At 41.0% G+C, this 12,805-nt stretch overlaps 1 protein-coding gene across 7 annotated transcripts in view; it reads right to left on the bottom strand.

Moving 5' to 3' along the window:
* Window positions 1-3,065: 3,065 nt before the first annotated feature.
* Window positions 3,066-12,805, bottom strand: part of SEC11A (SEC11 homolog A, signal peptidase complex subunit) — a 45,463-nt gene continuing 35,723 nt past the window's right edge. For 4 of the 7 annotated variants that reach the window (XM_025391453.1, XM_025391450.1, XM_025391454.1 and 1 more), the window contains 2 exons: window positions 4,251-4,308; window positions 3,066-3,590 (listed from right to left, as the gene is read on the bottom strand). In XM_025391453.1, the coding sequence (XP_025247238.1) occupies window positions 3,540-3,590; window positions 4,251-4,308 (109 nt within the window). In that variant the 3' untranslated portion in view covers window positions 3,066-3,539. Of the gene's footprint in view, window positions 3,591-4,250; window positions 4,309-11,831; window positions 11,894-12,529; window positions 12,568-12,805 lie in introns of all 7 variants that reach the window. The other 3 variants (XR_003120441.1, XM_025391451.1, XM_025391449.1) reach the window with 3 other exon arrangements.

The raw sequence follows: 12,805 nt of genomic DNA, 5'->3' as shown, positions 1-12,805 counted from the left end.
TCATATCCACAAACTTAAACAAACAGTGTAAGGGTGCAAATGCTGAGTGACAGCAGAACTTGTGAAGATGGTAAGACTCAGATAAACAGAAATAAGATGACATAATACAAGTGGAAACACTCAGGAAAGGAGGAAAAAAATAATACTTTTAGACAACTGGTTGTGAATGAGAAAAGTGTTTTTTTTTGAGATGGAGTCTTAACTGTGTCACCCAGCACCCAGGGTGGAGTGCAGTGGTGCAATCTCAGCTCACTGCAACCTCTGCCTTCCAGGTTCAAACAGTTCTCCTGCCTCTGCCTCCCAAGTAGCTGGGATTACAGGCACACGCCATCACAGCTGGCTAATTTTTGTATTTTCAGTAGAGACATGTTGGCCAGGCTGGTCTCAAACTCCTGACCTCAAGTGATCCGCCCGCCTCGGCCTCCCAAAGTGCTGGGATTACAGTTGTAACCCACCACGCCCAGCCCAAGTGAGGAAAGCATTAATGTCTTCCTTCCAATAAGTGTATGAGGAGGAGGGACTGGATAGATGAAGACATAAGTACAAGGATGTTTGCACTCATAAGGATGCTTACTGTTGGCAGAATTCAAAGTTTGAATTCAATGTAGGGAAAAGGTAGTATGAACACAATTTATGGTCCACACAAGAAGCACTTCTGAAAGTAGAAGGCAGGCTAAAACTAATTATTAATAACAGGTGGTAATTATCCAAAATAGGCACAGACTGGCACATGGCAGGGGGACCAGTACACAAGCAACAGGGAGCCACTGAATAAGTATTTCTGGATTTAGGTGATGGCAATGAGAATGGAATGATGGGGTAAATGGAGGATTTAGTACATGGCTAGATATGGTAGGGAAATGACAAATCTAGGTGAATATTCCTTCACATAAAACATGAAATTTGGAGGGGAAGTTTTCAGGAACTTGAGTTTAAAGATGGGACAATCAAGTGGAAGTGTCCAGAGGAAAACAGAGACATGGAACTAGAGCTGAGGACAGACATTGGAAATAATATAAAGAGATTGATTAGCCGGAGGTATAAGAGCAGACAAGTAACAGCCAAAGAGATAATCCCATTATCAATTTCTCATTTAAAGTTTGATAGTTTTCATACTCCTCTTCAATTCCTTTCACTCACAATGGTTGAGCCCTCCCAATTCTCCACTTGCCCTGCCAAATCTCAAACAGCTTATCACGCCACTCAGTTAGCAAAGAAAACCTCTCTGGCATTGCTCACATTTGCAAAGAGCTTTTAGGATATATTTGCTAATAAAATCTCCCATTTTAAGTCTTATGTTTAGCACTAGACAAGATAAAAATTGGGAATTTAATATCCCTCCCCACAAGTAATCTTTTTATTTTTGGCTAATGGAGTGACTCAAATATTATTAAATGATTTGATTACCTTTTTAGAGAAATTTAGTTGTTGCTTGCATCCAGCAAAGGAGGAAAAATAATACTTACATAAAACTGGTTGTGAAAATATGCAAGGGAAAAAAGTATTAATGTTTTCCTCCCAGTACATTTTTGAGGAAAAATCTGGAGTAGATGAAGATACAAGTACATGGATTTTTTTTTTTTTTTTGAGATGGAGTCTCGCTGTGTCTCCCAGGCTGGAGTGCAGTGGCGCGATCTCGGCTCACTGCAAGCTCCGCCTCCCGGGTTCACGCCATTCTCCCGCCTCAGCCTCCCAAGTAGCTGGGAATACAGGCGCCCGCCACCATGCCCGGCTAGTTTTTTGTATTTTTAGTAGAGACGGGGTTTCACCATGTTAGCCAGGATAGTCTCATCTCCTGACCTCGTGATCCACCCGCCTCGGCCTCCCAAAGTGCTGGGATTACAGGCTTGAGCGACCGCGCCCGGCCTACACGGATGTTTACACTCAGGCAAGCTAGGATCACAGAGAACCCTAAGATCCCAACCTTGGCCAGCAAAGCACACTGCTTCTCCCCTAGAGTAGTCCTAGAAAGGCTAGTACAAAAACCAGTGTACTGATTAGGCTGAGCAGTGAACTGCATCTTCCACAGGTGATAAGGGGGGAAAAATGGAATAAATGGCAATTTTCTGCCACTCCACACAGGGAATGTTCAGCTTCTGGTTCATGAGAAAATACAAGTACTATACAAGCCTCACAGACAGGTTCAAAAAAGCATTTGTTATAGCAGTGATTTGCCAAGTTTCATATTCTGTTGAGAATATTAAGAGCCCATATCCAAAGTTGGAAGGCTAAAGCCTGGTTAATGGGTTTAGGAAGGTACTATTCTCCACAGGGGAGGGCTTCAGAAGAGTAATTGTCCCTGTTCTCATGCCATTAGCATTACCGCATAGACTGATTTCCACTGCAGTTGAACAAATAATAGAAACTGTTCAAGCGGCCTAACACAGATAACTCACTTTAAGACTTCACATTAATACAAGAGAACAGATAGAATTAAGAGTATTTGGTGCTCAAAAGATATTTACTCTATACTCCCTATTTCCCTCACTGCCTTGATATTAAAAGAAAACATACAATTGGGTTGTGCACTCACTACTTTAAACTGCCTGCTTTAAGTCTGCATTAGAGAAATGCAAAGTCAGGCACTTGAGAGAACAGCTTCAGACAAATGAGAGTTTAAAGACACCAAGCAGAATGCTTGTCCTCCAGCCCTTTCCTCTGCCTCTAGATGCTAACACACACTTGCCACGGTGTAGAAAGGGCTGAGAATACCTCAAGTGTAGAAAGGGTTATGACTTTTTATAACCAAGTGAGATTTTCTGAACATCTCAGCAACACTAACTGGGTTTATACACATCTGAGTCATGGGAAGAATCAATTTTATGACTAAGAGATTTCCTATGAATGTCAGTGGCTACTTTTGCTTCACACACACACACACACACACACACACACACACACGCAAAACAGAAAAAAAAAAAAACCAGTTGTTAGTATCAGAGCAACCTTCTTAGCTGAAGGACTGTTCACACTAAGTCTTTATATCCCCCAAGGGGTACTAAGAACCAGCCAAGGAAGGCAAATTTCAGAAGCTTTCCCAACAAACACAATTCAGGGATAAGGGGTTCAATGTGCAAAGTCTTTTATTTAAAATTTTAAAAGTTAAGACTTACGACCACCTCAGTATATGCCATTCCTATTAGAAGGAGGTATGACGGTTTCAAACTCATGCAGAGCTGCATTTTCATTTACAAGTCTCTGTAGGCACTTTAGAAGTGAAGCTTGGCTTCAAAATACAAACACTGGGGGCTTTGGCTCAACCTTTTAATATAAAAAATTCACTGATGTACAAAAATGTGAAAGTGTGACAATGACAATTATGAAATCCTGTGACTGAAAGTCCCCTCAAGTGCACTCTGTGGTGCACATGTGCCCGCCCACACAAACTCTGGTGTGGAAACATAAACTAATGCAAACCAGTGCTACCAAGAAGCACCAACACGTGTGTTCTCCATTCCACCAATCACAGACCAGTATCTACTCCAAACATCCAGTAACGAAAAGTATGGCATCTTCCCAGGAACAGCAAGGCAGGTTTCTTACTCACGATGAACCAGCACGAATAAACCCAGCAAAAAGAGCACTGCATACTAGAAAATAAACACAGAACCACACGTCAGAGAAGCATTGAAAAGTTCAAGGGTTCTTAGAGTTAATTAATAAACTGGTCTTTGTGAATATATTACTAAACTACTCAATTATTCTTTCATCTTTTAGCTGTAATCCATTTAAAAGTTTTCAATACTAAGCAAAAGATTACATTTCTTTAAATAATTTTCTTTTTTTTTTTTTTTTTGAGACACAGTCTCACTTTGTCACCCAGGCTGGAGTGCAGCAGCAACCTCCACCTGCCATATTCAAGCAATTCTCATGCCTCAGCCTCCCCAGGAGCTGGGATTACAGGCATGTACCACCACACCTGGCTAATTTTTTTGTATTTTTAGTAAAGACAGGGTTTTGCCATATTGACCAGGCTGTTCTCGAACTCCTGACCTCAGGTGATCCGCCTGCCTCAGCCTCCCAAAGTGCTGGGATTACAGGTGTGAGCCACTGCGCCCAGGCTAATACTTTTTTTTTTTTTTTTTTAATAGACACGGGGTTTCACTATGTTGCCCAGGCTGGTCATGAACTCCTGGGCTCAAGCGATCCACTCACCTTGGCCTCCCAGAATGCTGGGATTACAGGCGTGAGCCACTGCACCTGGCCCAAAAGATTACATTTTTAATAAAACAAATAATACAGGCCCTTACCTTAAATTTAGGATAGTCATTCATGAGGATTGTCACAATTCCAATATAAGGAACAAATCTAAAACAAACAAAAAACTGATTATCACAGAATTTCCGATGTAAAGCAGCTGTTGTCATTCACTGAATATTATCAATATCTTCTATAGAATACTAATTTTCAATTCACAAAGTTCATTTCTATATACTGCCCTATTTGATCCTTTCAAAAGCCCAAGTGATAGTAAAGTTAAGAATATCACCATTTTAGAGATGAGGAAACAGATGATCATGCCCAAGGTACATGGCTTGTGTGTGGCAGAACCAGCACCAGATAGATCCAAGGTCTTAGATTTCCAGGTGGTGACTCTAATGCTACATGTTGATATAGTGCTAGGGGCTAGGTTTATCATCATAACCTTCAAGAAGCTGTCAATCTAGCTAGGGAGACAAAGCAAGCACAGCCAGAATATTACAAAGTACTTCATGTTAAGTGGCCAAAAAGTGAGTGTAAGAGCTCATTATAGTACTTAGGATTTCACCACCTTCTCATTTGTTAACCACCTGTAATCTGTGTTTGGTCCTATTAATCTTGAAACTTTTCTAGAACAGTTTTCATCACCATATGTAGCAAACCAGTCTCAACTCCCATATTCCTTTCCATCATGGCACCATTTGACTTTCATGACCACAAATATGCTCTGGAAATTCCTCCTTCTTGGTTTCTTAATGTACCACAAATTTGTTTCTTCACCTACCTCTTTGGTTGCTACACCTTCTTTTCACTAGCTCTTTCTAATTCCTCATGCCCCTAAAGTTTTTCTCCTCAACTAAGCAAAACCACCTGTTACATGATCTTACAACACCTGATACATTTCCTTTGAGGTCTTTATAACAATTATACTTTTATTAAATAATTAGTTGTACGACAGATTCTATACATGTCTGTCTCCCCTGCTAAACTAGAAGCTCTATAAGGGCAACAATGATGCCTATCTTGTTCCCCCTGTACCCTCAAGGCCAACATAGTACCTTATACATAGGAGATATCCAGTATATCCTGCCTGATTGAATGTCTGAATGTCCGGGCCTCCTCTTTTTGCTCTCTCTTGGGGAAATCCTATTTTCTCCCAGGGCTTAAATTCCTCTCCATGCAAAAGACTACTTTGACATCATAGGAATTCAGGGCAGAAAGAGAAAATTAGCAGGGTACTATCGATGTGAGTGGAAGAGGTGGTTAGCAAATGTAAAACTTTCTTCTTTATCCTCCTCTTCTATCGCTGGACTCCAGAGCGGACTGGCAATATTGTACTAAGCTAGAGCCTGTCATAGGGAGGCTGAGCTGAAGTGGAGGCTGACCTTTGCACACTTTAAAATTGCCCAGATACTTTTATTCAGGGTACCTACCTACAATCTTTGCACCATGCCAAACACAGCACAAACAGAAATTACCTCCCACATAATATCTACACCATCAAAGCCTTAGGCAAACCTGAACACACATTTTGTTTCGGACACATTTCACTTCCCTTTAAGAACTCCCCTCACTTCTGTCTCTTGTCCTCACCCCTCCCTGCTCCTCTCCCTTCTGGCAGGATCACTGAGACCTGTCTCTCCTGCCCCAACCCCAAACTCCCACTAGTGTTTCTTAAAGCCTAGACCTCCTCTGTCACAAACACTTGATGGCTTGTTAAAAATGCAGATTCTTGGCTGGGCACAGTGGCTCATGCCTGTAATCCCAAAACTTTGGGAGGCTGAGGCAGGTAGATCACGAGGTCAGGAGATCAAGACCATCCTGGTCAACATGGTGAAACCCTGTCTCTACTAAAAATATAAAAATTAGCTGGGCATGGTGGTGCATGCCTGTAATCCTAGCTACTCAGGAGGCTGTGGCAGCAGAATCGCTTGAACCCCGGAGGTGGAGGTTGCACTGCGCCATGATTGCGCCACTGCACGCCAGCCTGGCGACAGAGCGACAATCTGTCTCAAAAAAAAAAAAAAAAACACAAAAACACAGATTCTTTTTTTTTTTTTTTTTTTTTTTTTTTTTTGAGACGGAGTCTGGCTCTGTCGCCCAGGCTGGAGTGCAGTGGCCGGATCTCAGCTCACTGCAAGCTCCGCCTCCCGGGTTTACGCCATTCTCCTGCCTCAGCCTCCCGAGTAGCTGGGACTACAGGCGCCCGCCACCTCGCCCGGCTAGTTTTTTTGTATTTTTTAGTAGAGACGGGGTTTCACCGTGTTAGCCAGGATGGTCTCGATCTCCTGACCTCGAAAAACACAGATTCTTATATCTTTCCCAGATCGACTAAGTCAGGGAATTTCTGAAAGGTGGGGCCCAAATGATGCTCCTGCACATCAAAATTCAAGAAGCACAATTTTAGTGTGAGATGCACATATAGGTGTGTGATGGCAAATAATATCCCTTCTTAGGGTTCATGCTTTCATCTCAACCCCTGGGATCTCCAAGAGCTTAAAAGTAACAGTTGTTAAAGAACGGCATGGCTAAGCTCTAAGAGGATGGACAGAGGTTTTCTATATTTTTTATATATTATATATATACATATATAATATATATAATTTTTCCTTTTTAGTGCAGTAACTGTTATTTCTTTTGTCCCATTTTTAACACTTCCATAAAAGAAATAGCTTTCAGTGAAAGTAAATCACCTAATTTAAGAACATAAAGGCAAATGCCTCACAGTAAAGTACAGATTAAGAGCTATAAAAGCATCTGTGATTTCTACCAAGACATTAAGCTGCCAATTCTGATCTGATGATCAATAAGCAGCCATTCTCATACACAGAGACTCTGTTACCTCCATGCAATGATATCTATGCCCAAAGAACCACATCCTTGGCTCCCAGCAACCACATAGGCTGCTTGTGAATGATCCATGTAATTTTTTTTTTTTTTTTTTTTTTTTTGAGACATGGTCTTACTTACCACGCTAGAATGCAGTGGTGTGATCATAGCTCACTACAGCCTTGAACTCCTGGGCTCAAGCAATCCTCCCACCTGAGTCTCCCAAGTAGCTGGGACTACAAGTGCACACTACCATGCCTAGCTAATTTTTTAAATTTTTTGTAGAGACAGCATCTCACTACATTGCTCAGGCTGGTCTCAAACTCCTGGGCTCAAGCGGTTCTCCCATCTTGGCCTGTTAAAGTGCTGAGATTACAAGCATGAACCACCACACACAACCTGAAACTTTTTTTTTAAGGTTGGTTTTTCTTTGCCCACTATCAGTGAAATGAAAGTAACTTGGTCTTTAGGAGTAATATAAGCAAGATCTAAGGATGCCAGAATATGATGAGGCCGTCCAAAGTCAAACAACAGGTTTAATTGTCTGTGCCACTGTTACCCTCCATGGACAGAGATAAGCAGAGTTGATAATCAAGTGCACAGTGCTGCTATCATCAGTCATCTTAAATTCAAACTATTTGCAGGCTTTTGTCTATTCTGCTCAGATAAACTTATGTGCTAAAGCAGAGTTGCTAATAAGCAGGAGGTTTAAAATAAGTAAAATAAATGCCATCCACAAAGCCAACTCCAACACCAGCCTGTGCCAAGTTAATATCTAGAAGGCAAAATGCATTTCATATAGTTAATACATTTCCCTGGGAATTCTTGGGATCACAGGTACTGCTGAGGAAGCAGCCTCAGAAGAAAGCACTGTCTCCTGATGCTCATAGAGATCATTAGACAAAAGGCCAAACAAACAGTAAAGAAAAGATGCCACAAAAATTAAGAAGAGACCCCAGCACAATTCTGTCAAATATCAAAAGGGGTCTATATCTGGGAAGTCTAGAATCCAGCAGCCAACTAAATGAGAGAGTAAGAGAATATGCAACGACCAGAAAAGGATCATCTTGTTTCTAGAATGACTTGTTTCAAGTAAGAAGTACATTCAAAAAGTATTATCCATAAAACTGATTTCAGTTAACAGAGAGCTCAATTACTCTACTCCTTCCTTATATTTTTTTAATTCTTCTTTCCATTGTCAACATTTCTGTTCCCCAATCCTCTGCCAATCTTTCACCCTTTTCTCCTGCTGCTTTCTGCTCCTTGTTGACTAATGGATGCTCTTGAATTTTTCAACTTCCTGAGTTTAGAAAGAAATCACCTCTATTAATACTTAATTGGTTCAGTATTAGTTTCATTTTCTAAAATTGTTTTTATTATGTGCTACAACATGAATAAGCCTTAAAAACATTATGCTACGTGAAAAGAAGCTGGACACAAAAGACTACATATTATATGATTCTGCTTATATAAAAAGTCCAGAATAGGCAAATGCACAAAGACAGGAAGCAGATTAGTGGCTGTCAGGGGCTACAGGAAGTAGAGGATGGGGAGTGACTGCTAATGAGTACAAAGTTTTATTTTTGGGGTGACAGAAATGTTCTGGAATTCGATAGTGGTGATGGCTGCACAATCTTGTGAATATACTGAAACCCACTGAATTGTAGTCTTTAAGATGGTGAATTTTACATTCTAATATACGTGAATTATATCTCAATAAAAAATTTTTAAAATTATTTTAATTTAGAGCCTTAGGACTCAACATAAAATTTTTTTAGCGTGCAGCTGTTAAAAAAAAAAAGAGAGAGACCAGCCTGGCCAACATGGTGAAACCCCATCTCTACTAAAAATACAAAAAATTAGCTGAGCATGGTGGCACATACCTGTAATCCCAGCTAATCGGGAAGCTGAGGCAGGAGAATTGTTTGAACCTAGGAGGTGGAGGTTGCAGTGAGCTGAGATCACACTGTTACACTCCAGCCTGGGCAACAAGAGTGAAACTCTGTCTCAAAAAACAAACAAACAAACAAAAAAACAACAAAAAAAATTTTTTTAAATGCATAAAGGAGGTGGGGTGCAGTGGCTCACACCTGTAATCCCAGCACTTTGGGAGGTCAAGGCGGGCAGATCACTTGAGGTCAGGAGTTCGAGACCGCCTGGCTAACATGGTGAAACTAAAAATACAAAAAATTAGCTGTTTCTACTAAAAATACAAAAAATTAGGTGGGCGTGGCGGCACACACCTGTAATCCCAGCTACTCGGGAGGCTGAGGCAGGATAATCCCTTGAACCTGGGAGGCAGAGGTTGCAGTGAGCCAAGATTACGCCATCACACTCCATCCTGGGCAACAAGAGCAAAACTCAGTCTCAAAAAAAAAAAAAGCATAAAGGAGGCCAGGCACAGTGGCTCACACCTGTAACCCCAGGACTTTGGGAGGCCAAGGTGGGAGGACTGCTTGAGCCCAGGAGTTCAAGACCAACTTGGGCAACACAGGGAGAACCAATCTCTACAAAAATTTAAAAAATTAGCCAGGTGTGATGGCATGCACCTGTGATCCTAGCTACTGAGAAGGCTGAGGTGGGAGGATTGCTTGGGCCTGGGAGGTAGAGGTTGCAGTGAGCCACGATTGTGCCACTGCATTCCAGCCTGGGTGTTAAGAGTGAGACGCTGTCTCAAGAAAAAAAAAGCATGAAGACATATGTACTACAGTAACAGACTTGCCTGTGGAAAAGTTCTATTCTCAAGATTTGGGTACAGCCTGGCTTTGAAATACCAGTTTAGTGTTTTATAAACACAATTTCCACAAAAGAAAGTGTTACGTTCCATTACGTGTCAAGCTCAGTAGAGGTACAATCAATGGAAAGTAAATTTATATAGTTAAGATTCTGTGCTCCTGCTGTTCATGTCTTTTTTTTTTTTTTTCCTACAGAAACTTCCTTAATGCAGAGAGTACCAGACTATTACATTTTTTAAGTAAAAGCTACAAAATGGTCTATATTTTCAATGTTGGGATTTAAAAAATAGCATTAAATAGTGTGGAATTTTTTTCTTGACGGAGTCCCGCTCTGTCACCCAGGCTGGAGTGCAGTGGCGCGATCTTGGCTCACTGTAAGCTCCGCCTCCTGGGTTCACGCCATTCTCCTGCCTTAGCCTCCAGAGTCACTGGAACTACAGGTGCCTGCCACCATGCCTGGCTAATTTTTTTTGTATTTTTAGTAGAGACAGGATTTCATCGTGTTAGCCAGGATGGTCTCGATCTCCTGACCTAGTGATTCGCCTGCCTCAGCCTCCCAAAGTGCTGGGATTACAGGCATGAGCCACTGTGCCCGGCCAGAATTTTTTCAAAAATTGTCCAGAAGACAAGTTCCTTGAGTGAAAGCATATCTCCCCTAACCTTTCGTAGGATGGTACATCTTTTACCCAACCAATGGGCCAGAGTGAGTAGACAGAGCTGTAATGAACACTTAAGAATCGAGACCCAGGCTTGGTGTGGTGGCTCATGCCCATGGTCCCAGCACTTTAGGAGACTAAGGCAGGCAGGTCACTTGAAGCCAGGGGTTCCAGACCAGCCTGGCCAACATGGCGAAAACCCATCTCTACTAAAAATATAAAAAATTAGCCAGGAGTTGCGGCATGCACCTGTAATCCCAGCTACTTGGGTGGCTGAGACATGAGAATCATTTGAACCTGACAGGCAGAGGTTGCAGTGAGCTGAAGATTGCTCCACTGCACTCCAGCCTGGGCAACAGAGCAAGACTTTCCAGCCTGGGCAAAAGAGCAAGACTCTGCCTCAAAAAAAAGAAGAAGAAAAAAAAAAAAGAAGACTCAGATAAAGGAACACTCAGTTGTACTGGCAGGAGCATAAATGAAACAGGCTTGGCAAAATTTGTCAAAAACCTTAACATATGAGTATGCTTCACCCAGTAATTCCACTTCTAGGAATTTATTCTGAAGAATGGTTGGGCAGAAATGCTGAGATACATGTAACAAGGATGTTTATCATAACATTGTTCACAATAAAAAAGCTGGAAATAATCAGAATACCTAACAACAGGAGACTGACTGAATAAAATCTATCTACATATCCATAGGATACAGTATATGGCCTTTCCATACAGTGGAATAGCATACAGCTTTGAAAATGATGATATGATGGTAAATACAGTGATTTGTAAATATGTAGTGATTTTTTGGGTAAAAAAGGGTTATAAGACAGTGTGACCACTCTCCTTTCATACACAAAATGCATTTATATTTGTATAAATATGTACATACTAGGGCTGGGTCCACAATTCATGCCTGTAATCTCAGCACTTTGAGAGGCCAAGATAGGCGGATCACTTGAAGTTGGGAGTTTGAGACAGTCTGGCCAACAAATCGAGACCCCGTCTCTACTAAAAATATAAAAAATTAGCTGGGCGTGGTGGCACACACCTGTAATCCCAGCTACTTGGGAGGCTGGGGCACGAGAATCTTTTAAACCCAGGAGGCAGAGGTTGCAGTGAGCTGAGACCATGCCACCCACACTCTAGCCTGGGTGACAGAGCAAGACTCTGGTCTCAAAAAAAAAAAAAAGGCAAAAAAAAAGTACATATTAATATTTTTATCTCTACACATAAAGGCTAATACAATGCAAACCAAAAAGTTAATAAATATTTATGGAGATCAAGAAAAAGGAGATAAGAAGTGACTTTGCTTTTTGATTATTGATATTTCCTTTATGTTTCTACATGAATCTGTACATTTATAATCTGAGGAAAAACAAAAAGACTCAAAGAGATTGGTGAGTTTAAATAACCACATTAGCAGCATCTTGGGAACTGAGGAAGATGGGGACTAGTATTTCTCAGAAGCACTGATGACCTAATTTGGATTATAAAAGTATTTTTAGCTCCATCAAAGGAAAAGTTCTTTAAAGTGGGGACATATTAAAAAAACAACAGCTCTGCAGAAGGCAAAGCACAATGATACCTGTTCTGATCTGATCTCTTTGGCCCCAAACTGAGCATCTCTCATGCTGTAACTGAGGAAGCTTTCACTTAGCAACTCATACTTCCTTCTCTGTGGGAACTGCGTTTCTCAGGCCTGTTTACTGGTGTAATAACTCTATATCCATACAGTCTGTTCTAGGTCAAAAGGAGCAGAGGTTCTGACAGTGGCAAAAGTGCCATGTGGCATCTAACCAGTGAGAATTAGCAACCATCCATTTCAGAAATGTTATGCTAGTAATTTTTGTATGATGGTTAAGGTGGACTATGCAGCCAGCCACTTAGGATCATCAGTGTAATCTTAGATACATAACCTACCTCATTTACGTTTCCTCATCTGTAGAATGGGAATATTAGGGTTGTTCTGAGGTTAAAATGTGGTAATACTTGTAAAGCACTTAGAATGAGTCTCTGGTACACAATAAGCCCTAATAAACGTGAGTTATTGTTAATACTATTAATAACATTAAGGGAGCAACAATGCCATACTTCCTTAATACCAACAACTTACAATTCCTGTCCTCCACTGAACTGTTCTCCTGATAAAATCTGAAACAAACAGGCTTAATATAACTTTTTAATTTCATTTGACCTCATCAATTCCAAGACTAGAAATATTATGGATTAAATTAACATGATAAAACTAATTTGGATGAACACTTTGAGTTGTTGACTTAGTACTTCTTAAGAAATATAAGTTTGTGGTGAAACCCCATCTCTACTAAAAAATACAAAAATTAGCCAGGCATGGTGGCGGGTGCCTGTAATCCCAGCTACTCGGGAGGCT

The sequence above is a fragment of the Theropithecus gelada genome, chromosome 7b, assembly GCF_003255815.1.
Source record: "Theropithecus gelada isolate Dixy chromosome 7b, Tgel_1.0, whole genome shotgun sequence".
Classification (NCBI taxonomy): domain Eukaryota; kingdom Metazoa; phylum Chordata; class Mammalia; order Primates; family Cercopithecidae; genus Theropithecus; species Theropithecus gelada.
Note: the sequence above shows the minus strand (reverse complement) of the source record. Positions and strands in the feature narration are given on the sequence as shown.